This window comes from Pholcus phalangioides, unplaced genomic scaffold (genome assembly GCF_987345545.1).
Source record: "Pholcus phalangioides strain wild (caught in Gottingen) unplaced genomic scaffold, Ppha-v1.0 ptg000017l_1, whole genome shotgun sequence".
In the NCBI taxonomy this organism is placed as follows: Eukaryota; Metazoa; Arthropoda; class Arachnida; order Araneae; family Pholcidae; genus Pholcus; species Pholcus phalangioides.
In genome coordinates, this window is record NW_028301610.1 from 32321794 (window position 1) to 32347214 (window position 25421).

At 33.0% G+C, this 25421-nt stretch overlaps 1 protein-coding gene across 2 annotated transcripts in view; it reads left to right on the plus strand.

The window, feature by feature from the left end:
- fmt (phosphatase 6 regulatory subunit 1-like protein fmt) overlaps positions 1–25421 on the plus strand; it is a 143674-nt gene that overhangs the window by 22479 nt on the left and 95774 nt on the right. For both annotated transcript variants that reach the window (XM_089247105.1, XM_089247106.1), the window contains exons 3-6: positions 8484–8563; positions 23135–23221; positions 23588–23774; positions 23880–24017. In XM_089247105.1, coding sequence (XP_089103231.1) covers positions 8484–8563; positions 23135–23221; positions 23588–23774; positions 23880–24017 — 492 coding nt within the window. The remainder of the gene's footprint in view (positions 1–8483; positions 8564–23134; positions 23222–23587; positions 23775–23879; positions 24018–25421) is intronic.

Sequence of the window (25421 nt, forward strand, 5' to 3'; positions counted from 1 at the left end):
TTTTTGTGATGTTTCCATGAATTATGAAATTGTGAAATACTATAATTAAGGTATCATTCTGCCATGACTGGCTATCGTTTCCATTCTGCGAGCAAATTTCCCACATGTTGGATGATGTCATTAATTTTCCATTTTTAAGTATTTTTTCCCCTTTATCAAATAAAATTGAATTTTTTCAGGAATATTCATGTCAATTTTCAAGTCATTCTGACAATCATTCTTTTTTTACAGTGTTTTGAAATCAGAACCTTAGTTATAATCACCCCGTATATCGTAAACCATTGCTAATTAATCTGCATTATTTATGCTTCATTAAATACATTATATTCACCTAATTTTTATTACTTTTTGCAAAATAGCTTCCTAATTAAGTATACTGAAAGTAACTGGAGAAAAACCTTTATATATTACATGATTAATAATAACATTAAAAGAATTTTCAAACACTCAGTAATCCATTGAGTTAAGCAAAAAATAATTAAATTGCAAAAGTTGGTTTTTGTTAAAATGTAAGAAATATTTATTGATTAATTAGCATGGGAATAGTGTTAATTAAATTAATAAACATTTTATTTTAGTTAATTATTGGAAGTTTGAATGATTTTTCAGATATTTTATTGTTTTTAATGTTAATACTATTTAAAACAAAAAAACCGGTTTAAACCAAAAAAACCTGGTTTAAACCAAAAAAACCCGGTTTTTTGGTTTTTTTCAAAAAAACCGGTTTTTTTACCAACCCTGCTACCAGCACTCAAAAGAATGTCAATGAATGGTCAATAAATCTTTGTCTGTTTTCTTTATGGCAGCCCTCTTTGAATGAAAAGTCTGAACACACAATTTTCTGTCTTTACAGTTATTCCATTTTGCTTAAACCTCTTCTATAGTTTGTGTCAGGGCCTACTATCACCCCCAAGTCGTAAAACCACTGAGATTACATGAACCACTTTTTTTATTTCCTTCCTCATGTTAATGTTACTTGAATGGGGAAAAATTATGAAAAAGATATTCTATGTATTTTGTTTGAAATTAAATTTTTTTAATCAGTGACTAAAAAAAATTTAATGTCACAAATTTCTTCGTGGCCCCCGTATCAGTAGCCGTGGCTCCCCTTTTGCAAGATTTTCCTCCGTGGCCCCCCTGAAATATCCTAGGGCCCCCGGTTGAGAATCACTGATTTAGAGCATAGTTTCCTAACCTTTTTTGTCCCATCTCGCCCCCCTTCAGAAATTTTTTTCTCCCATCGCCTGCAACGCAATCTAACCCATAGGATCCTATGTTATACCTGTAGCTTCTACCGCCCCCCTGGAACATTCCATCGCCCCCCAAGGGGGCGTTAACACCCACATTGGGAATCACTGATTTAGTGATATTAGATGGTTTAGAATTACATATGCGTGTGTCAGTGTACGCGCATTTGGTCAGGGAAATTTTTAAATTTGGTCAGGGAAATTTTTAAATTTGGTCAGGGAAATGATCAAGCGGATTTTGCTGGGAACCCTGAAGTAATTACAGTAGACTCTTGATATTCTGGCCCACCCAGTAATCTAGCATTTTTTAGGCGGGTTTTCTTAGAATATATATAGAAGAGGAAAACATGTTACTGTGTATGTCTGTGCGCAGAAGTTTATATTCAAATAGGGTTTTTCAATTGACTTCTTGTAATCCGACACACCCTGGTCTGATATGTGCCAGATTAGTGAGAGTATCTTATATATATAAATCAGGGCTGGACAAATTAAAAAAAAAAAAACTTGGAAGCCAGAAAATTTTCTTAGGTGCCAGGTACGGGGGAAGAGACCTATGGAAAACTAATCCTCAACACTGACTTTGAATATATTTCAACAACAATAATTGAACCCATTTCATTCAAGGCAGAAATAACATAGAGTTCTGGGTTTGATTCCCCAGGGCCACCCTTACTACACACGAGACCCTTTTGCAGGATGGAATAATTATCACTAATTTCTTATATAAAACAACCACCTTGTTTTATAACTAGAACAAAAAGTATATGTTTATATTTTTGCATTTCTATTGTATGGTGGTGCCCCCAAACAGTAATTTTTCTAGAACTGTCAATTAAGGGATAAGTGTAAGTAATAATGGCTCATCGATGAGAGTGGTAATGTGGATCAAGTTGTCTGGTATAATTAAGAACAGTAAAATAATACTGGCCCAAAATGCAGGACAGTTTCTTTAAAAGCAGGACATATGGTTACTGACATTTTGTTAAGTAAACAATGGTATGCGACTTTGTACTAAAAAAAAAATCAGGTATATCCCAAAGTCACCTTGGCTAAAGAGCTCTCAGACTCGTGACAGGCTTTGAGGCTGTACCCAGGTGGCAGATAAGCTTGAGCCTCCCCTAATACTATTTGTCCCTTGAGCCTAATACTATTTGTTCATTGTTCACCAAATTTTTTTTTCTCATTTTTTAGGCTCACAATCTTTTTTCTTCCTTTAGTTTCCCAAACTTCACAGTTATCTCTCCCTCTCTACTCTGCCTATAGCCATAAGCATACTGAACAATTGATGAATGTCTATAGTCTAACTGCCTTACTCTGCCTCTCCTCATTTCTTCCAGCCATTTATCTCTAAAGAGCTTGAGGGGAAACATTTTTTTTTCAGTGAATTTGTTTAGACTCATTCACAGAAATAAACATTAATTTCGAAAACGTTGGTCCATTATTGTCCCAAAAATTAGAATTTCCCCTATAGTACCCAAGTGCAAAACACTTTAATCGCCAGCACAAATTTTTTAATCACCATGGCAACTGGGACTTGTCCAGCCCTGATATAAGGTGTGTCGATAGAGCCGATACGATACTTTACCCACCTGTAACAATAGAGCCACCTGTATTTTTTGCTTTTTCCTAAATATAAGTTTATTTTGATAAGAGCTGCTGGGTCATTCCATTTCAAATCACCCGGCAAAATGCCACCCATAGTCTCAGATTTCAGTGATTTTTTTTATTTTGTTGCTTTTACCATCCTTATTAATCGTGTGAAATATTATTTGCATATCTCTAAAACTTTTTGAGAAAAAAAATGATGAAATTTATCAAAAAATGATGCAGATGACTTTTCCGAGGCTCAATTTTTAAGTGGCATTGTTTGAGAACATAAATCATAACTTTTTCATTTTTCAATATATTCAAGTGAAATTTTCACTAAAGTGTTCACAAAAACATACAGAATATGAATAAAAATAATTCATACGCTTACATTTGAAATTTACATGCAAAAAAATTATGTAAACTTTGTTTTTGTGGAATTTTTCATTATAAAAAATACAGTTTTTCTAATGTATTTTTATACCAGAGGCACAGCAGTTACCAAAACAGCTTTTATTTTAAATTTCTCCTAAATATATGAAGTAAAATACTGGAGAAAAAAAATAATGTTTTTTGACCGTTAATATATTTATTCTGGCTCACAACCAAAATTCATTGAAATAAGACTGGATCGCTCCGATTTCAAATCATTCAACTAGATACTGAAATGCAACCCATCATCCCAGATTCCAATTATTATTTTTTGTTTATTACTTCTACCATCCTTGTTGACCATGCAAAATTTCATAAACATATCTCAAAAAATGTTTTCTAACCTCAAAAATGACGTCTCTTAGGCTAACCCCATTCAAGCGATATTATTTGTGAAAATATATCATAACTTTGCAGATTTTCAATCCATTCAAATGAAATTTCCATTAAAATGCTCACAAAAAATGTAGATTATGACTAGGAAAGAAAATTTAAGCCTTTGCATTAAAAAATTTGATTGCAAAAAAATAGTTGAAATTTAATTTTTGATTCTTCAAAACACAATGGCTCACCTTTGCTTTTTCATTTACAAAAGCTCTCCTGCTTTTCGCACAGCATATTCAATGACATTGAACTCTTCACAGATTTTTTTCCTTATTCCATGAAGCAAGGGCCAGAGTTAAAATTTGAAACTTTTCCCCTTGTTGTGATGGTTAAATTGAGTATTTTTTGAATTAACTCTGTCAAAATAATATTTATTTGTACAAAATGTACAAATTAATTAGTCATATAAGTACAATTGTGTTTTGTTACTCAAATGTATTAACCGTCAAAATAATGTTTACTCTTCTAAAGTCTTCTTTCTTAATATATTAATAGAATTAAATTTAAAAAAAATTTAAAATTCATGCTTTGCATCCAAAAAAGTGTTTAAAAAATTGTGTTAAAAATTAAAAAGTTAATAATTAATAAAAAAATTGAATTTAAATGACTTTTTTCCTCTATAAGGTTTGCATTTTCTTTTATATTCATAATCTGCATTTTTTTGTGAGCATTTTAGTGAAAATTTCTTTTGAATGGATTGAAAATCTGCAAAGTTATATTTTTTCATAAATAATATTGCTTGAATGGTTAGCCTTAGAAACGTCATTTGTGAGATTAGAAAACATTTTTTTTCTCAAAAGATTTTTAAGATATGTACATGAAATTTTGCATGGTCAACAAGGATGGTAGAAGTAATAAACAAAAAATAATAATTGGAATCTGGGATGATGGGTTGTATATCAGTATCTAGTTGAATGATTTGAAATCAGAGCGATCCAGTCTTATTTAGATGAATTTTTTGTTGCGAGCCAGAATAAACATATTAATGGTAAAAAAACTATTTTTTTTTCTCCAGTATTTTACTTCATAAAATAATGAACAGTATATAATAATAAGCAGTATTTTACTTCATATATTTAGGAGAAATTTAAAATAAAAGTTGTTTTGGTAACTGCTGCGCCTCTGGTCTAAAACTATGTTAGAAAAATTGTATTTTTTCTGACGAAAAATTCCACAAAAACAAAGTTTACGTAATTTTTTTACATGTAAATTTCAAATTTAAGCATATGAATTATTTTTATTCATATTCTGTATGTTTTTGTGAACACTTTAGTGAAAATTGCACTTGAATATATTGAAAATTGAAAAAGTTTTAGAGATATGCAAATATTTCTCACGGTTAATAAGGATGGTAAAAGCAACAAAATAAAAAAAAATCATTGAAATCTGAGACTATGGGTGTCATGGCCGGGTGATTTGACATGGAATGACCCTGATATATAATATAAATACTTAGGTTTTATTAAATCTTTTTGGGAAAAAAATTTGCTAAAAATTTCAAAGGATAAACAAATTATCGAATATTCTCTCACTTTTAAAGTGTCCCAAAATGATAGAGCCATCTATGTTTATCGCGCCGTCATGCAATGATCATGCAAATGCAGCCGTCATTGCTGATCCCGAGCAATAGTTTGTAATTATTTGAAATTAAAGGGACTGTATGGCACAAGAAAGACTAAAGGTCATTCTCCTGTGTTGAGGAAATGCCAGTAAAGTGTGATTCTATGCAAAGTAAGTAACTCTTTCATAAGTTTAAGGAAAATAGCTACATTCACATCAGGAAAAGATGCTAAATCTACAGTTCATCACATTCTTCAGCATTATAAATACATCTGCCATCGCAAAATGCGTACTCTTCCGAAACTTAGTGAGTATCATAAACAGGAAAGACTTCATTGAGCGAAATATATGTCATGGAGTTCCTAGTAACATAATGTCATTTAGAGTGAGGAAAAAAGTAATTTGGACGGTACAGGTGGCTGGAAATATTATTGGCATGATATCAGAAAGGAAGAACTAAGCTACCTTTAGCGTCAACAATGAGGCGGAGGTGTAATCATGTGGGGTGTGTTCAGTGCTAAAGTGGGAAAGTGCAGTTACTGTATGCCCCTACTGAGTTTTCCTCTAGACTTGACACGTGAAGGAAGGGTTCATTTTCCAAAGAGGGGAAATGGGGGAAAGGAAAAACTCGCTAAAATAGCGCAAAAGACGGCAACGGAAAAATACCAACCTGCTCCTTTTCCCTGCGACCTTTTTACCAAAAGAAGATAAATGGAATCGCGCATGCCGTTTTATGACATAGCCAGAGGCCAACTCAGCGTGGGTATACAATAGTTGTTATATCTGAACGTCTGAATGCTCAGGCATATTAAGAACTTGTTGAATCAGTATCTCTAATTCCATTTTTTGAATCTCAATGGCTCCACAGCTCAATTTCAACAGGACAATGCACCCCTATCACAATGTAAATTCGACCTGGGAATGATTCCTTGCTAGTGGGATTCCAGTGATGGGCTGGCCCACATGTTCTCCAGCCCTCAATCCGATGGAAAACACGTGGGCTACAGTGGCACGTAAAGTGTATATGCATGGCAAGCAATACAACAGTGTTTCAGAACTTGAACAGGTAATCTTCAAAGTGTGGCAAAATACTCCTCTGCAGCATTGCCAAAAACTTGTTGAATTGATACCTAGAGGAGTGTTTGACATTATAAAAAACAATGGAAAATTTATTGGATGCTAAAAATATAATTGAACACCAATTTTTTTGAGAGACTTTATCATTTTGGGGCAGGTTTTGATTCCACTATTTGATCTAATTTTTTTTGTCATAAGAAATGCAGATATATGTTAAATTATTATAATAGTTTTAATCCTGTGCAGTCGGGGTGTATCACCTTCTGATTCTTAATAACCAATCATCCATACGTAAGAATCACGTTAAGAATCAAGCTCCGAATGCAACCACGATGTGATTGTTAAAAGTTATTCTTAAGGTCACGTGACGATGGACAGGCCGATAAATTTCCCTTTTGGGGAATTTCGCCATTGGCCAATCAGCGCCCAGCTAAAAATTAACAACAGCTTGTTGTTGACAAGATAAGGAGGAAAAGAAATTTTAGAGCGACGCTAGTCTGAAAAAATGGCGGAGATTATTTCAGAAAATGTGAATACGGTTTTGAAGAAATGATAAATACATAATATTTTTTTAACATGTTACAGTAAAAAACAAACATATCCATACTTAATCATCCGATATGATTCGAATCAAAGATTCATCCCACGTTCACTGGGATGGATCCCTGCCACCTTCCATGAAGAGGGGCTATGCTGCAAGTATATATGTTATGGTGAAAGTGATAAAGAGCTGCGGTTATTATATAAATAATTGCCGGCCATTTCGGTAAGTTTGATAAATTTTGCTCATATACCGTGAATCTATCACATTTGTAGGTCATTATGCATAATTGTCAAACCATGGTTAATGCGATAAATGAATCATTGTTGTGTTTACATTATGTATGTAAGTGAAGCTAACATTACAAGACTAACAATAATTTTTATAATATGCTTCATGTTTCTTTAAATTAATTGTCATGGCGAAATGAACGTGGTACTGTACATGTATTGCATAGCTGCTTCATGGCCAAATAAAAATAATATATAGTGATCAGATAATACACCAATATTAAAAATGGTCATCGCTTCTGTAATGTTGGCTTTTTCACGTACACCGAAGTATGTGAAAAAAATAAATGCAGCTGCAGGTTAATAATGATTTTTAATTTATGTACAATTATATTTCGGCCGATTAAAGCTTTATCTCACATATTTTGTGGGCGAAATTCAATTTTCTCTCAAGTTTTAAACTAATAAAAAATTTTAAATCATATATGATTTGAATTTAATAATTCCATAATATGAGTTATACTAAGTTCCCATAATATGAAAAAAATTGTGTTTACGACTCATCGATCATGATATTTATGGATTGAAAATTTGAGAATTATGCATAATCACTGGTAAATGTGATAAATGTAGCTAAATTTATCAAACTTTATTGAAATAATCCGATATTTCATCACTATTATCAACATATATGTGCTGTATATAGACTCTAACACTGTTTTCAACTCTCCCACACAACCTTCAGATAACTTTTCGATAACTTAAAATGTCTGACGAATTCCTTATTTTGAAATAAAAATGCATTGTTAATTTTTTTTTCCATTTTTTAAAATATGAATCATAGAAAACTTCTATTAAAGAAAGAATTTAAGTTATCTCGCATAGAAGAAAAAAATGTTTACTAAGAATCAAGCTAAGAAGTGGGTAGCCTTGGTTCTTAACTCGATTCTTAACTATGGAACAAAAACGATTCTTAGTTAAGAATGTGGTAGCAAAGTTCTCTCTCGATTCTTAACTAAAGATCAAATCCATAGTTAAGAAGCGTATTCTTATTAAGAATCAGAAGGTGGTACATCCCCAGATTTCTAGTTAAAAAAGAATTTTCACTTTGAAAAAATAAATTGTTATTTATAGAATATTGTATGTGGCTTTATCATTTGGAAGACACACCTTTTATATATATATATATATATATATATATTTTTTTTTTTTTTTTTTTTTGGAAAAAAACACTGCTCTACAATGAATTTTTTTTATTTAACAGAATATCATTACATAGAAATTTGGCTGAATTAACTTTTCGTTTGTGATGTTTGTTTTGCTGAAGTGCAGCATTTTTACTTCTATATGTATTAATGTTGAAAAATGTATGGAACTTATCACATTTTTATGTATATTGTAAACATGTATTTTTCAATGTTTTAGGATGTTACACTGAAAGAACTGATGGATGAAGATGACATCCTTCAAGAATGCAAAGCTCAGAGGCCAAAGTTGATTGAATTGTAAGATTTTATATGTATTTATTTTTTTTCTTTATAAAAGTAGTCCTAATCTGTACATTTTCTATAAGATTTCTCTTCCACTCATTAAAATGCAATGTAGTGATGAATGAATATTTACAATACAGTGAAATCTCTCAATAAGGGACACTTGGGATTAGCCCTAAAAAGTTGTACAGACACTCTCGATAATCTGGCTGTGCACTAGTCCAGCAATCCAGTGTTTCAAGGTGGGTTTTCTGGGGAAGAGGGGAAACATCACCGCACAGAAGTTTATATTATTCAAATGAGCTTTTTCAATTGATTTCCAGTAATCTAGTGATTTTGGTAATTTAAGTGCTGAAACTGCCAATCTTCATTTAAAACTCAATCAATATGATTGAGTGAAATGAATCAGAAAAATATGAAGGAGTAAATTTATAGTAAAAAATACAGTGGATCCAGCTTATAACATTTTTAAAAAAATCGTCATATACATTGCAAAACATTGTAAGCTGGAAAATGTTTTAAATGGGAAATCTCAATGGATATTATCAGACTCAATTTTTACACCTACTGTGATTTCTTTATGTAATTTTTGATTTATTTGCAAACATTACAATGCACAGAATTTGACAAGAAGCAGTTGTTTGTATCCCATTAATATTTGCAAGTTTTATACAGGAACAAATTGAAAAAAAAGGGCTTGTATTTTAACTCCTCCACAGATCTCAGTACGTGATAGGTCACAGGTGGCAGGCCCCATTTGCTGATTGTTGTTACACTGCAGTCTCTCTGTTGAGATTTTTTTCTGATGTGCCATCACACTTCCTGAATATCTACGGCTAGCCTTGGGGCCTGTTAGAAGATTTTTTTGAGTCATTATAACCATTTTCTTCAACTAAATTTCTGAACCAGCTTGAAGGGTTAATTGATACCTATTTATCTGTATCTTTGAATTGAGATTTCTTGATCCTAATCAATTTTTTTCTTCAATTTGGAAATCTTTGAACTCTTGGCAAAATTTATTTATTTATTATACACACAATATTGTTGTCTCTGGGGCCTATACAAGAGGATGCGATTGAAAATGACAGATATTGTTTGATATTGGACAAAAAACTAATGATCATGGGGGATTCGACAATAGAGCTTGGGAGTTTGTTCCATTCACCAATGGTATGATGAAAGAAGCTGTATTTAAAGCAGTCAGTGGAAGCAAAAATTGTTTTATTTTAAGGGAATGGTAGAGTCTTCTAGAGATGTAGGATGGTTTGGCTAAGATACCAGAGATATCTATGTTTGAATTGACCATGAAAAATTTTATATGACAATGTTGATAGAGAAATGAGATGAAGAGTAGAGAGAGGGAGGCGATGAAGTTTGTTTTTAAGTTAGGACACAGAAACAAAAGATGACCAGAAGTCGTGAGCAAATTGGGTGGATTTATTTTGGATTGATTCAAGTTTGTCTATATTACTTGAGGTGTAGGGGTCCCAGATTTCAGCGACGTAGGAAAGAACGGGGTAGATATAAGTTGGTAACGAAGTTGTCTGATATCCCAAGTGGAATGTTTAAGATTACGGCAGAGGAAGAAAAGTTTGTTTAGACACTTCTGGTAAACGTAGTTAGCATCAGCACAGAATTTAAGAATGGAATTTGGGATGTCATCGGGGCCAACATAATAGGGTTTCAGTTTTTTCAATAATTTTAGAATACCCTGTTTGGAGAAAGATATTGGGAACGAGTTGTGGATAGAATCAGAAAGAGTATTGGGGAGGGCAGGAGCTACTGAAAAAACCGAGCAGAACGCTAAATTGAATTCAGCAGCCATCTCTGAAGGAGAAGAATGTATATTTATTTGAACTTCTCAGGCAAGTGAGACCAACAGATTTAGGTCTAAGGTAACTCCAAAAGTTTGTTGGATTAGTTTTTAAGTAATCGAGTGGAGAACGAGAGAGGTATTTGGTCTTTTGGGCGGAAATGAGGTTTCTGCTGTGATCTCGGGTGGAGGCTGAAATTACAGATTTGAGTGAATTGGATTTGTTGGCTTTATAGTTGAAAGTGATAAGGTGGATTTTCCTCTTTAGATGAATAATGTCTCTGGTGATCCACGTATTAAGAAAATACTTGGAAGAAACTTTTTCAATTGGAACTGTAGCTAAGCCTTTGTCTATAATACGTTTAAAAGAGGTCTAGAGGGTGTGAATATTGTTAGAAGAGGATATGGATAGGAGATCATTGAAGTGAGAGCAAAGAATATTTTGCAATAGTGGATAATTTTTGCTCTTTGTTGAAATTACGTTTAGGGGCGAGTTTGTAGGATGGGATAGAATGGAGGGAAAAGTTAATAACTAGCATTTTATGGTCGGAGCAGCCCTCGAAGATGGAAGTAGAAAGGATTGAAATCCGATTGGAGGTAGTGATAAAGTCTAAGGTAGAGCTGGAGTAAAAGGTGGTTCTTGTTGGTTCTAAGATGGATTGGACCAAGTTAAATTTAAGGAAGATATCTAAAACTTTGTTATTAACTCTGTGATTGCCAGACAGGGATTCTATATTTTTCCAGTCAATACCAGGAAGATTCCAGTCTTCGAAGATAATAATAGAATGTGTATTGGAAAACTTTTCAAGAATAATTTCCAGTTCAAAAAGGTGGAAGTCTGGAGAGGGAGGGAAATAGACAGAAACGATGTCAAGTGGGGAACAGTTGGGTTGAAGCCATTCGGCTCCAACAATTTCAAGGAATCTAATAGAATTTTAGTTAAAGGGATAGAATTTTTAAAAATAGGTAAGACCCCCCCCCCCCCCGAGAGTTTGCTTTTTTCGAAATTGTATGTAGGTGGTATTCAGCAGGGTTGTAAAAAACCCAGCCCAGGCGGGATTTTTGGGCAAAATGGGAAGAAAATTGAATTTTCTTTTTCCACAACTTCAAAATGTATGTACAACAGGGTGGGTTGAAAAAAAAATGAAGTTTCATTTTCAAATTGCTATAGTGCGGAAAAGTTGCTTCTTTTAATAAGAAGAAAAACAACATAAAAAATTATAAGATCAGTTGATATGTTCTGGTCGCGCATAGTACTTGAAGATTATGAAAATTGACAAAACTGAACATTTTTCTTAATTTTTTAATATTACTTAAAATTTGATGATCAATGTGCAAAAGTTTGTTATGCTTATTTTATGGTTCAATAAAGTAAAATAAATTAAAACATCATTGATATTTCAATTTTTATCTGTCGCGCAATGTGTTAGAAAAACTAGAATTGACTAAATTTTTGCAAGTTTCATTGTGTAAAAGTTAGACTTTAAACATGAACACTTGGAAAAGAAGCAATAGAAGAAACTGTAAACCAGTAAATCCTAGTCAATTTTGGTAACTTTAATGTAAAGTACATACACTCTCCTACTTTGGATGGTTGATTGAATAGAGTGTAGGTGAAACTCAATGTGCAGCTACCTCTTCATGATAAATTCTGGGTCGTTTTGTTCTGACAAAGCATGAAAAGAGCTGTACAATGAAACTTGTAAAAATTTGGTCAATTCCAGTTTTTCGAACACATTGTGCGATCGATAAACATTGCAATATCAATGATGTTTTAATTTATTTTACTTTATTGAACCATAAAATAAGCATAACAAACTTTTGCACATTGATCATCAAATTTTAAGTAATATTAAAAAAATTTAAGAAAAATGTTCAACTTCGTCAATTTTCATAAACTTCAAGTACGATGCATGACCGGAAAATGTCAATCAATTTTAAATTTTTTTACGTCATTTTTCTTTTTATTAAAAGAAGCTACTTTTCCGCACTATAGCGATTTGCAAATAAAAATTTTTTTTTCGACCCACCCTAATGCACATCCTTTATGTGTACATATCTCATATTATGTCTAAGTATACATTTTTGGTGAATGTTAAACTATGTATTTGATCAAGAAAATTAACCATGATTATAAGTAAGGGAATAATTGTTCACACACAAACACACCCACTTCTGTGTAATTATATCTGAACCTTCAGTTGTATACAGAACTGCAGCAAGAAAATTGTTTGTGGTAAAATAAATGAATTTAGAGATAATGAAAATTCTGAGAAATCAGAATGGTGCCTGAATTTTTTTTTCTCCAAATTTTTCAGACCCCGCAGAAAATGTAACCAAAAGTGTCCTGATAAGTCAAAAATAAAACCTTTCAGCCAGAACCGCAGTTTTTTTTTTATAATTGAACCCAAACTTTCAGGAGCTTAAGTCTCATGATTCTCTTTTTCTTAAATTCCTCACTGTTAAAGAATATCCCTATTTCATTAAATTAAATTCTGAAATATTTTTAAAGGAGCAGTGATAATTAAAAAATGATCTGGCTAAGAGGAGGAGATAAGCCATTCTGAGGATTCATTACTCTGGAGGTGTTTTCCACTTGTCCAAATTAGCCATTTTTGGGAACTTAAAACCACAGGATAACTTGAATTATCATTAAACATAAATGTCAATAACATTATTATATATTAATTTCACTTTATACAAGAAACCTGTCATATATAGCAACAGACCTACAGAATGCCTTCATCTGGCTGACGATTTTAACAGGCAAATTTTCTGGGTTGGGCAGCATCTTGACTTATTACCAGCATCTTGAAAAATCAAGCTAAGGCTTAGGTGTTATTTTCACATAAGAAAAACTATACTTTTTGTTCTGTTTCAATTGAAGATGTTCGTTGCCAATGTTCAATTCAAGAATCCCACAGTTATTTTCTTTTCATTATTAGATAATGTTATTTTTGTCTCTTGATATTTCAGTTATCAAAGTCTGATGTACCTGTATAAAACTTATAAAAAAGTATTGCAAAAACATGTAAATATTTTTTGAATTAAAATTCAGTTTACATACATTGGTTCGCTTCTTCACAGATGCTTCAATTTATTTATACAAAGATTTGTGTGTGCGAAAAATTGTGTATTATAAATAAATTTCTGTAGGTATGCTTATCACATATATCAGGTATATTTTTTAAACTAAGGTCCATGGTTACAATTTTCTGTTTGTGATTTCTTGTAAAATATTTTAATATGTGGATCTCATACCTAAATGCTTACATAAAAAAGGTAGAAGAATTATAAAAAGGGTGTTTGTGATTCCAAGAAATTATTTATTATCACATTTTTGTTTCTAAAAAATCATTAAAAATATACTAAACACTGCACTATGCAGCAATTTTTGGAATACATAAACTAAGCTCAAACTAAAATTTTAACCTGAAAGTAACACATTTCCTTCGAAAACAAACAATATTCTCTAAAAAAAAAACATTTTCCCCATGAAAACCGGGTTTTTTAGGCAAAAAAAACCCATCCCAGGGGGGAAAATGGGCATTTACCCGGGGAGCAAATTTGACAACCCTGGTATTCAGGTGGTAAAATTTCAGAATTAGAGATTGTATTATGTAGCCATGATTCTGTAATTCCAAGAAGATGGGGATTATGGGTGAGTAGGAATGATTCAAGAAAATCTGTTTTATTTTTTAGGCTGCAAGTATTAATAGTTCCCAATTGAAAGGTATTTTTTAATTTGGAGGTTGTGTGGACGGAGGGTTGTTCGGAGGAGTAGCCTAAAGGGGGCACCAAAGGGATTTGGGAGGAGAGGGAGGGCAAGGAAGGGTTCGTAGAAGCATGAGGGGGAAGATGAGGATAATGTCGTTATTATTGGGATCCCAGACATATTTAGTGCTATTAATGAGTGCAAAATTGTGACTAAGTTTTATTTAGTTTAAAGTTCTTGACCTAGTTTTTTAGTTTCTTTTAATGCCTTTGTCTCTGAATTTTTGATTGGCCCTCCAAATTTGACCACAAAGTTTGCGTGTATCGAAGGAGAAATCTTCTGAGATATACATACAGTAAAACCTCCTTAAGTCGTCACCCTGATAAGCCGTCACTCTGTTTAAGTCGTCATTTTTCTTCAGGCCCTTCCAGCTCTCATAGACAACAATGTTATTAAACCCTTGTTTAATCGTCACTAATTTCGGTTAAGTCATCACTATGAAAAAGTATGAGAAAGAGGAACAGACTATTTTTATGGCTTCCATTAAAAAGAGAGCTTGTTAACAGCATTGCCATATGCTTAAAAGTCACCATAAAATCCTATATACCCAAACGGAACAGTTTAAGTAACGAAAGTTACACTGGGGAAGTTCATTTGCCAAATAAGGTTTTTACAACGTTGGGGACTGTTCAGGCTAGATCTCATTTCTGCCTGGACTCCATTGGAGAAACTGGACAAACCGCGAGACACCCAAGCTCTGCCGCAAGAAGCAACGTAAGCACTTCGCCCCCGGGGGGGCAGGGCATCTCCGACAAAACCAAAATTTATTGATACGTCAAAGATTATATATAGTGCAAGGAAATCAAAAATTATGTAAATCGAAGAATCAAATTAATCAAGTTAAATTAATAAATTATATAGTCAAGGATAATAAATAATCATAGATACTACTACTAATCTACTAATTTAGGACTTGGAATTTAAACAAAATATCTTTGTTGAAAAAAATTTGACATTCTTTCCCAAGTTGAGGTCTTCTGTTTACTTTTCCCTGCCCAGGGCCCCTCCACCAAGTCAAAAGTGTTCGAGATTACTTTGTAGTTGTATCATGAACTACTGGTGATGAATTAAAACACTAAAATTAAATTTGATGTATATGTAAAATTAATGTGCAATAGAGAGTTCTATTATGAAGAAAAGCTACTTATTCAAACAGTTGCTCTGTTAGTCTAAATTAAAAATTACTAGTATAAATCAAAGTGTACATTTTATCACAATAATTTAAGTAATAAGAGATAAAAAAGATAAAGAAATTGCTATTATTTTTTCTTTCGCAATCTATAAATTTTATTAATATATTGTTATTTTGATTCATACTTTAATAAATGTCATATTACTTTAAATTTATACGATTTTCATAACATCGCACATTAAAACTGACGGAACTCCACCTAAGTCGTCACTCCGCTTAAGCCGTCATAATTTTCCGGTAACTTGAGGTGACGACTTATCGAGGTTTTACTGTATTGCTGTTTTTGAGTTAGGAGGCATTTTTTAAAATCTCGCTTTTGAGTTTAAATTTATTGAATTTTACTATGAATTCCACATCCCTGGGTCCTTTTGGAACCTATTCCGTGACTGTGGTCAATCTCGCTAGGTAAAATATTTGTCTAGGTGGTCAGAACAGCATTGAATGATTTTGGATTCAAGGGTGAGGGGGATTCAAAGTCAGATTCTTCAGGGATGTTTTGGAAAATCAAGTTGTCTTGGCGGAACGGTCCTCTCAAGCGATAACTTTATATACTGTAAGGAAAGATTTGAGTTCAGAGAGATTTGAGGAGAGTTCATTGACTTGGTTTTGGAATTCCTCTATGGGAAAAAGTTTCTCCTCAACTGCACTAAGACACTGGGATAGACCACTTAGCTGATGACTGAATGAGTCTTGTTTTTGGGTGAGGAGGGTAAGTTTGTCAAGAATGGCTGCCTGAGTGTCTTGAATATTATGGAGAATGGATGAATTATCCATAGCTGCCAAGTCTCCTGAATTTTTCGGGAATCTCCCGAATTTTAGCTTCATCGCTCGACCTCCCGAAAAGTTCTTAAATCTCCCGAATTTTTACAAAAATCCCTAATTGTCCCTAAAAATTTCCTACTTCATTAAAAAAAATCCCCGCTTATGAAAACAATCCCTAAGGAATTTCTTGTGGGGCATGAAGCAGGGCCGTCTCTGCATGTAGCCTCTTTTTTTTCCCCCCCTTTCGAAATGATGTCACACGTCGTAAATGGGGAAATACCCTTTTTAAGGAAGTTTTACAAACCCTCTGATGGTAACAAGAAAGTTGTTTGTCTTATCGTGCAGGGGAATGGCTTAGCAGCCAATAGTCCTGGATAATAATTGAAGATTATAGTGACGCTCATATGGTCAAAAATTCTTTTGTTGAAGTTACGTACGTGCGATATAACAAAGCATGAATACTGATAAGCAAAAATATATTTAATCCATTTTAAAGATACTTATTCCGATGAATTTCTTTTCATCAAATGTTCCAGAAGAGGGTCGACTTTCCCTTTTTGTACAAGTTGTGTTACGGACATAAACATCGGTCATGATGGAAAGAGTGACATCATCACTCATGTGAAATGAAAAAAAAAACAAGCAAGTGTCACAAAAAGTCAGTGTTCTTCAAAAATTGACGGTGTTTTCCTTCATCTTCCAATGATTTTGGGTCATTCGCGCAGAATGTTTGTTCGCAGCGTTTCTGATTGAACACAATATTTATTTTTATATCATTGAAGTTTTGACCTCCAATTTCACTTGTTTTTTGCGTAGGAATTTTATTCCCAAGGGTTTAACTTCCATGTGTGTAAAATACCTATTTTAATTTGACTTCAGTTTTTGAGTAGGGATTTTATTCCCTACGCTTTAACTTTTATGTTTGGGAAATCCCTATTTTATTTGGAAAATCCCTATTTTATTTGGAAAAATCCCTATTGTATTTATTAGGGAGTGGTTTTAGGATAAAATACGGGTTTGCGCGAAAATCTCCCAAATTTTCATTTTCAAAAGTTGGCAGCTATGAATTATCTGAGGGAGTGGGAGTTTCAGACGAAAGATTGGATCTATTTTGAGAGCGTGTTGGAGAGTGGTTGACTCTAGGACCAGGGTTGGATTCGATATCTCCCACCATTAATAGCAAGCGAGCCAAGTGGGAAAAAAATAGAAGAGGGTGAAATGGAAGAGGTGCTGAATGGAACAAATTCGAATGGCGATTACGTGTATTGGAGCAAAAAGGGTTTTTCTTTGAAACATATATATATTGAATAAAAGATTGATGGTGGAGCAACAAATAGTAACACACTACATAAAAATTTCAAACACAGGATGTGGGATCGACACAAAAAATATCAAATAGATATAAATTAAATAGCAGTTTAGTAAGAAAATGTTAAAGGAACTAACCTGTAGAAATAGACTTGAATATAACATTGCTTTTAACAAAATGTCAATTCCGCATTGTGATAGTCCAAGGATGGCAACGATTATATATATGCGGTGAAACGCCCACTTCGATAACGAAATCCAGGTGACACCAAGAGATGAGAAAAGAGACCACTTTTGAAGAGGAATGGTTTGGTGGCTAGATTCCAACTTGAATAGTGACATCATACGAGACTTGTATCGGGAGGAGATGGGGGAGAAAAACCCAGCAATGGCATGATGAGTATTTTTTCCACCGATAAGTGAACAACAGAGAAGAGTTGATGGCTGCCACAAGTTTATCACCAGTAAAATCTGTAGAAAGAGACTTGAATATGACATTGCTTTTAACAAAATGTTGATCCCGCATACAGCATTTAATGCTATAATTGCCTTATTTTCCAAAATTGCAAAGGTGGGCATCGTAGTCGCTGTTCTGCAAGAAATTAAATCCCAAGAAGTGATCAGATATCACTTCTTGGAGAGCAGTTAGATTATCTGAAAAGTAGCTTTCAAATGATATTTAAAGCTGGCATCTGAAATGCTTTTAAGTTGCCTGTTTCAGGCTTGATTTTGTATCAATAGATTTGGAATTGGGTGAGAAAGACAGCTTGGTTCCCAATTTCTTTAATAGAAAAATATGGTTTTTGAAAAAATCATGCAATTTTTAATACAGTCGAATCTCGTTATAGTGAAAATCTCGTTTTTATGAACACTTCTAATTCCCCAGATAAGTTTACATAGGAACGATGCAAACACCTGGAATTCCTTTATAACAAAATGATTTCTCCGGTCTCTTGGAGTTTGTTATAACGTAATTCGGCTATACTTGAAATACTTTTTTCAAAAATTCTGTCTATCATTCCTTTTCCAATGTAGTTCAGAAAACTTAAAAGGCGGGATATGGAAGGGTACTAGAAAATATAGATTCAAATTAGCAAATTTTACTTATAATCAGAAAACTACTTTGTATTGGATAGCCCTTTTATAATCATAAAATTCGATGAATCCTTTTTGAAAATTCTGTTTTTCGTAGAATATAAGTATCATAACAAGCATTACACAGAAACAAACTTCACATCAGGTTTCACTATATGTACACGCACATTCCAACATGTACCAGTTCATAGCTGCCAAGTCTCCCGAATTTTAGCTTCATCCCTTGACCTCCTGAAAAGTTCTTAAATCTCCCGAATTTTTACGAAAATCACAAAAAATCCCTAATTGTACCTAAAATTCTCTACTTCATTTAAAAAAATCCCAGCTTATGAAAACAACCCCTAAGGAATTTCTTGTGTGGCATGAAGCCTCATTTTTCTCTTTTTGAAATGACGTCAAACGTCGTAAATGGGGAAATTCCCTGTTTTACAAACCCTCTGATGGTAACAAGAAAGTTATTTGTCTTATCGTGCAGGGAAATAGCTTAGCCAATAGTCCTGGATAATAATTGAAGATTATAGTGACGCTCTTGTGGTCAAAATTTCTTTTGTTAAAGTTATGTTCGTGCGATAACAAAACATGAATACTGGTAAGCAAAAACATATTTAATCAATTTTAAAGATACTTATTCCCTGATGAATATCCTTTCATCAAACGTTCCAGAAAAAGGCGACTTTTTCTTTTGTACAAGTTATGTCACGGACATAAACATCAGTAAGGTGGAAAGACTGACATCATCAGCTATGTGAAATCAAAAAAACATCAAGTGTCACAAAAAGTCAGTGTTCTTCAAAAATTGATGCTTTTTTTCTTCATCTTCCGATGATTTTGGGATCATTCGTGCAGAATGTTTGTTCACAGCGTTTCTAATTAACACAATATTTATTTTTTTAGATCACCATTTTGAAGTTTTGGCCTCCAATTTCACTTGTTTTTTGCGTAGGGATTTTATTCCCAAGGATTTAACTTCCATGTGCGTAAAATTCCTATTTTAATTTGACTTTAGTTTTTCAGTAGGGATTTTATTCCCTATGCTTTAACTTTTATGTGTGGAAAATCCCTATTTTATTTGGAAAAATCCCTTTCGTATTTATTAGGGAGTGGTTTTAGCATAAATACGGGTTCGCGCGAAAATCTCCAGAATTTTCATTTTCAAAAGTTAGCAGCTATGCCAGTTCGTTAGAGGTTCGGCAGAGGAATATGAACAAGGTGCATGTGTGGTTTGGTAGTAGAATATAAGTATCACTAGGGTTAATTCCCTCCCGTTCTCAGGAATTTTTTTACAATTTCCCATTCCCAAAATCCAGAGAAAATTCTTGGGAAATCAAAAAAATTACTCGTGTCACACTAATATTGTAACTGCAAGGCAATATAAAAATATTCAAATAAAAATTAATGGGAAACATTTGTTGAAAATTCAATTTATCTTCTCCAGCATTGCTTGGGGAAGAAATAGAGGAAAAAAAAGTTGGGAGAGGCCTCCGGTTTTTCAGTCCCAAGTACCAGCCAATCTGCGAACTAAAAATCCTAATACTGTAATGTTAAGAAAATTATACAAAGAGCTATATATAGAAGCAAAAAAGTCATTCTTTCCTCTTTCATGGGATTTTATGATAATGTTCAGTAAAAACGTGACAGATGAACATAAGATCTGAAGAGAAGCGCTAGAGTTTAGGTAGAATGAGTTTGGGTAGGTCTATTGCTTTTGTGTAGAAAGCACACCTATTAGGTTATAATTAAGGCTTTGATAATTTCTTTTTTCCTGTCCAGATGGCAATGAAAATCTGTTTCACAATTTTAAGAGTAGGAAAGCTAAAAATGTGAAAAAAAGATGATTTACAACCAGATACACAATATAGTTGCTCAAGCAACCACAGCTTCCCCCCTCTGACTCTGAGAATCACCCCCTCCCTCCCCATGACATTAGGAACTGCAGATTTGACACAGTCAGCTAGCAAAGTAGTACAACCAAAATAAATTTTACTTGGAGGTTATAAAGATAACCAATATTTTGTGGACTCATTAGCAGACCTAAAACATCTGAGTTTTTCATTGCTTCTGAAATGACGATGGAAACAATGCAATACAATAAAGAAACAAAAACACCAAGTAATAACTCAGAAGAAACTAATATGGTCTATTACCTATCAGAAAATTAAAATTCTCCTGTTCAGGGCTCAAAGCATTTCCAGAGTTATCAAAACAACAAACAAATCACTTTGATGCTTACTTTAAAGTGGTCGTCAGCCTAGCTTTCAGTAGGTTGATGACCTAACAGCTTTTGCAGCTACAATATCCATAAAACATGATATTAGTTATTTATTTATGCTGCCTACAAAAAAACAAAATTAGGATTCCATTGAGAGAAATGGCACTTTTCCCAAAATTTGAAATTCAAGTCTGAGTTTAAATATTGTGCAATTTTAATTATGCAGCACATAAATAAAATATTTAAACATAAAAAAGGAAAGACTAATTGAGGCCAGACCTAAACATCATATAAACAAAGAGTCATATAAATTGGTTTCTATTGTAAATGAATTATTTCTGGAAAATATGATTTCTCGATTCCTGAAGGCTTCAAAATGTCAGAAATATGGAAACCCTACCACACATAGATTGTAGGTATAGAAGTACCGTATATACTCGTGTATAAGCCGAGTTTTTTTGTGGAAAAATTTGTTCCTCAAGTTGGGGGATCGGCTTATACTTGGGTCAGTTTTTGATGGTTTGAGAAACAGGCATTATTGGTATGAGGATATGTTCCAACCCCACAGAATCAATAATGTCAAAGCCGAGGTAAAGAAATCGAAAACATCATTGGCGTTGATACCAGGTGGGCTAATGTCGATTGTACAGATGTGAGAGATGTGAGCATCAACAAGCCTTTATTTGAAGACCATTTGAGGCATTTGTGGATGGAATGGATGATTTCCGATGATAAAGAAACTACAAAAAGTGGTGCCTTGAAGAAACCTGACATTGGTCTAGTGTGCCAATGGGTTTACATGAGACCTGGAATTCTGTTTCCGCCGAAATTATCATCCGATCCTTCAAAAAGTGTTGCATCAGCAATGTGATGGACGGAACTGAAGATATCCTCTTTGAAAGTGACAATGGCGATGACAGCCCAGATGAGGATGAAAACGAAGATGCCGTACCCCTATGATGAACTGATCTGATGGATTACGATGAGCTTGGAGATTCAGAAGAAATGGATTAAAAAGTTTGAATCATTTTCTATTGTAAATTTCCGTAAGCTATTTATTTTGCATGAAAATATGAGAATTTTTTTTCTCTAAAATATGCTCGAATTTTTTCGGTTCGGCTTATACACAGGTTTTCAATTTATTGCGGTTTTGGTGGTCCTCAAGTGGGGGAGTCGGCTTATACACGAGTATATACGGTAAGTATTTTCACATAATATTGTGAAAATCCTTTGAAAATGATATTCTCTATAATGATAATCTCTCACCTATATAATTATATCTCTTGTTACAATACAGTGTTATTATGTTCTATCTATAATAATAAGTCTTGTATAATGATACCATTCTCTGGTTTCTTGAGCATCGTTATATAAGAGTTTCACTGTAAGTCTACATCAATTGGGTATGAGAGTATAATGAAATATAAAGATTTGGTATTTTATAGAAATTTAATGCTATGTTTGCAACACTGGTGAAAAAAATTTTGTTCAAACTGCAGTGACTTAATTTTTCTTCAAGAAAAATATGTGTATTGTAATGAAATAAATTGTGGAAACATTTAACAATAAGCAGTTGATTAAATTTTCACAGCCTTCAATTGATGGTAATTTAGTATTCGGATTCGAAGACAGTCATCTGTTTGAGTTTGTCCTCAACATTTCCCCAACACTAGTGGTTAGCATCTCTTCAAGAGTAATGGTATAACTGGAACAAAAGTCTGATTTTCCATACTCTCAGGTTATGCTCTTGAGGGGCTTGGCCTACACTATTGTTTTCAGATTAATCAGTTGATCTTATGACAGGTGGCGAATTAGAAATGTTTCTTAGGTTGGAAGAACGTATAATGTTAAAAAACCTATAAAACGGTTTTAATCTGTTGCCATCCATAAGATCAATGATCAATCAGAAAACAGTAGTGTAGGCCAAGCCATTCAAAGGCATATATACAACCTGAGACTTCGGAACATTTTACTTTTGTTCCAGTTATGCCATTTCTCCTGAAGATGCCAACCACTAGTGTTTGGGAAACATTGAGAAAAAACTCAAATAGGTAACAATCTTTGAACCCAAATAATAAATTTTCATTTAACAATAAATTAATATTTGAAAGAAAGAACAAAGTGATAAAATGTTTCTGTATCACGCTTACTGCATGAAGCTTAAATTAAAAAATAAGTGTTTTTATACCAAACCTCTAAGTGTAAGATCACTAAGGACTGTTGTCTGAATTCGTCAGTAAGAATAAAAATTGCTTTGTAAGTAGGGTGATTTAATAATGAGTTGACAAGCACTTTCAAAAGCTGATGTTAGAAATGAAAGACTTTATACCGAGGTCTGACTGTATACAGTCCTCAAGAAATTGTACCTACTCCAATTTATCATCCTGAATTTAAAAATTAAAATTTTTTAAAATTAACTTCATTTCTTTTAGCCTTGTAAACCCGTTGATTTTGCATGAGATGGTAACACTCATTACTAATGAACCAGATGAAGAGATTGATGAGAGGATTCGCTTTAAGTAAGTTAATCAAAATATTCTTGATTATTGCAAACCATTTTTTTTCTCAGATTTGTTGTTTTTCTAATTTAAACCTGATCTATTAATGAGTGCTTTACATTTCTTTAATGTGATGATGTGTGGAGTGGGGATTAGTTTATGTGCATGCTATATGACCTACTGGGAGAGTGAAAAAAGGGGATGTGTTATTTTTTCTGAAAAGTATAGATAAAAGATAGATATCCTTTCATATGAACTGCTTTTGAAAGACATTATATAGTTTTCTAATTAAAAGTTCTGATTTCTAAACGACCTAATTATTGCAAGGCAATTGTCGTTACTCTTGTTTAGTTGAGCCTATCTGTTTCTTCTGGTATATTTTTTAAGGTATCCTAATATTGCCTGTGAACTTCTGACATTCGATGTTGCACCTATTCATGATGCTCTTGCTGGAAATGAAGTGTTACTTGACCAGCTATGCACTTTTGTAGAAAGTGAGAAACCATTGAATCCATTGCTTTCTAGCTTCTTCAGTAAAACTATGAGCAAGCTTCTTTCTAAGAAGACAAATGTGGTAAATATTCTTATTACATTTTTGGCATTTTTCAACCAAAGACGGTTAATTTTTCTATATTTATTTGTAAATCATAACTATTTATAGTGTTAAAATCTTTTTCAGATGTTTGATTTTTTAAAGCGCAGACATGACTTCATAAGTCTCCTCTTGAGACATATTGAAACTTCTGCCATTATGGACCTTCTGTCAAGATTGATGACTTTCACAGAAAATATTGAAATGAGGTCTAAAATTGCCAGTGTAAGTTTTTTCTGGTCTTTCAATGTGCTGGGAGAAATTTTGTATTTCCCCATTTTTGCATATGGTGCATCTCTTAAGTATATAGTCTGTTTTTGGATAAAACAGGCAATATTACCAAAGATGTTTTAAAAATACCGTTATAGAACTAATTTACATTTAACTTTAAAACAGTTTAACATTTACAGTCGAGCCTGTTTATAACAAAATTGGCTATTAAGAAGTAAATATATGCAATGCAAAAGTATACAAAAGCATAGCATAGTATAGTTTGACCTGCTTATAATGAAGGTGGAGAAAACAGTGGAAATATTCATTCCATGTGAACATTATATCTACACCGGCTTGATAAGCATGTATAAATAATACAAAATTCACAGAAATGGAAAAACTTTGTTATATGTGGAAGTTCGTAATACCTGTGTTTGTTATGAGGAAGTCTGACTGTAATTTATGAAGCATGGGCATCTGCCTGACCTTTTTTCTTCAAGAACAGAATCAATCTCATTCCTTGTGAAAATAAATCAATTGTATCTCTTCCATATGTGTTTTCCCATCTTTTAATATGTGTTTAATGTTGTTCTTAATGTCAGTGATACTTTCTTAACGTTTAGCTGTGTGTAAAAAAAATTTAGTGCAAAAACCATTTAAATGGCTTATGAACAACTCACCCATATAAGAGCATCCCCTTCATGCATGCTGCTACCCACAAATTTTCTACACCTGGTTTTGTTTGCATGTTGGATACTTTTTTCCAACACTATACTTTTGTTTTTCATAGATATTTCAAATTCAAATGAAGCTATATCTGTCAAATTTTAAAATGCAGTTCTCATGAATCTAACTATCTTGTTCTGTTAATTTCTCATTTTATTTGGTTCATTTGCTGGTTTGATGTAAGCATTTTTTCCCATTGTCTTGGTTTCCTTGTCCCATTATTAAATATTTCTTTCCAGGAGCTGTATAATGATAAATCCTATAAAAAATAATGTTCTCCAGTCTCTTGAATATCATTATGCAGTGTGTGTGACATATTAAAATAACTTTTATTTTGATAATTTTAATTTTATTATGTTGATTTTCATAGCCATTGATTGAAAATCTGAAATACTTAATAAATGCTTGCTTTCAACAGAAAATACTGCAACTAAAAAGTATGACAAGTCATCAACGCTGTTGCTCATTTCACTTATGATGAACCATTATTCATTACTATTAATTAATGGAACAGTCATTTGCTTATTATATAATGGCTTTCTGATACAAATTTTAGAATCTACTCAAAGCACTTTACTCTCATTTTCTTCCGAGTACTGTATTATGGTAGTTTGGCAAAATCTGTAATAGGTTGTTCAATATAGTTTCAAAATTTGTTTCAAAAGTTTCTTCAATGTGTTTCAAAACTCC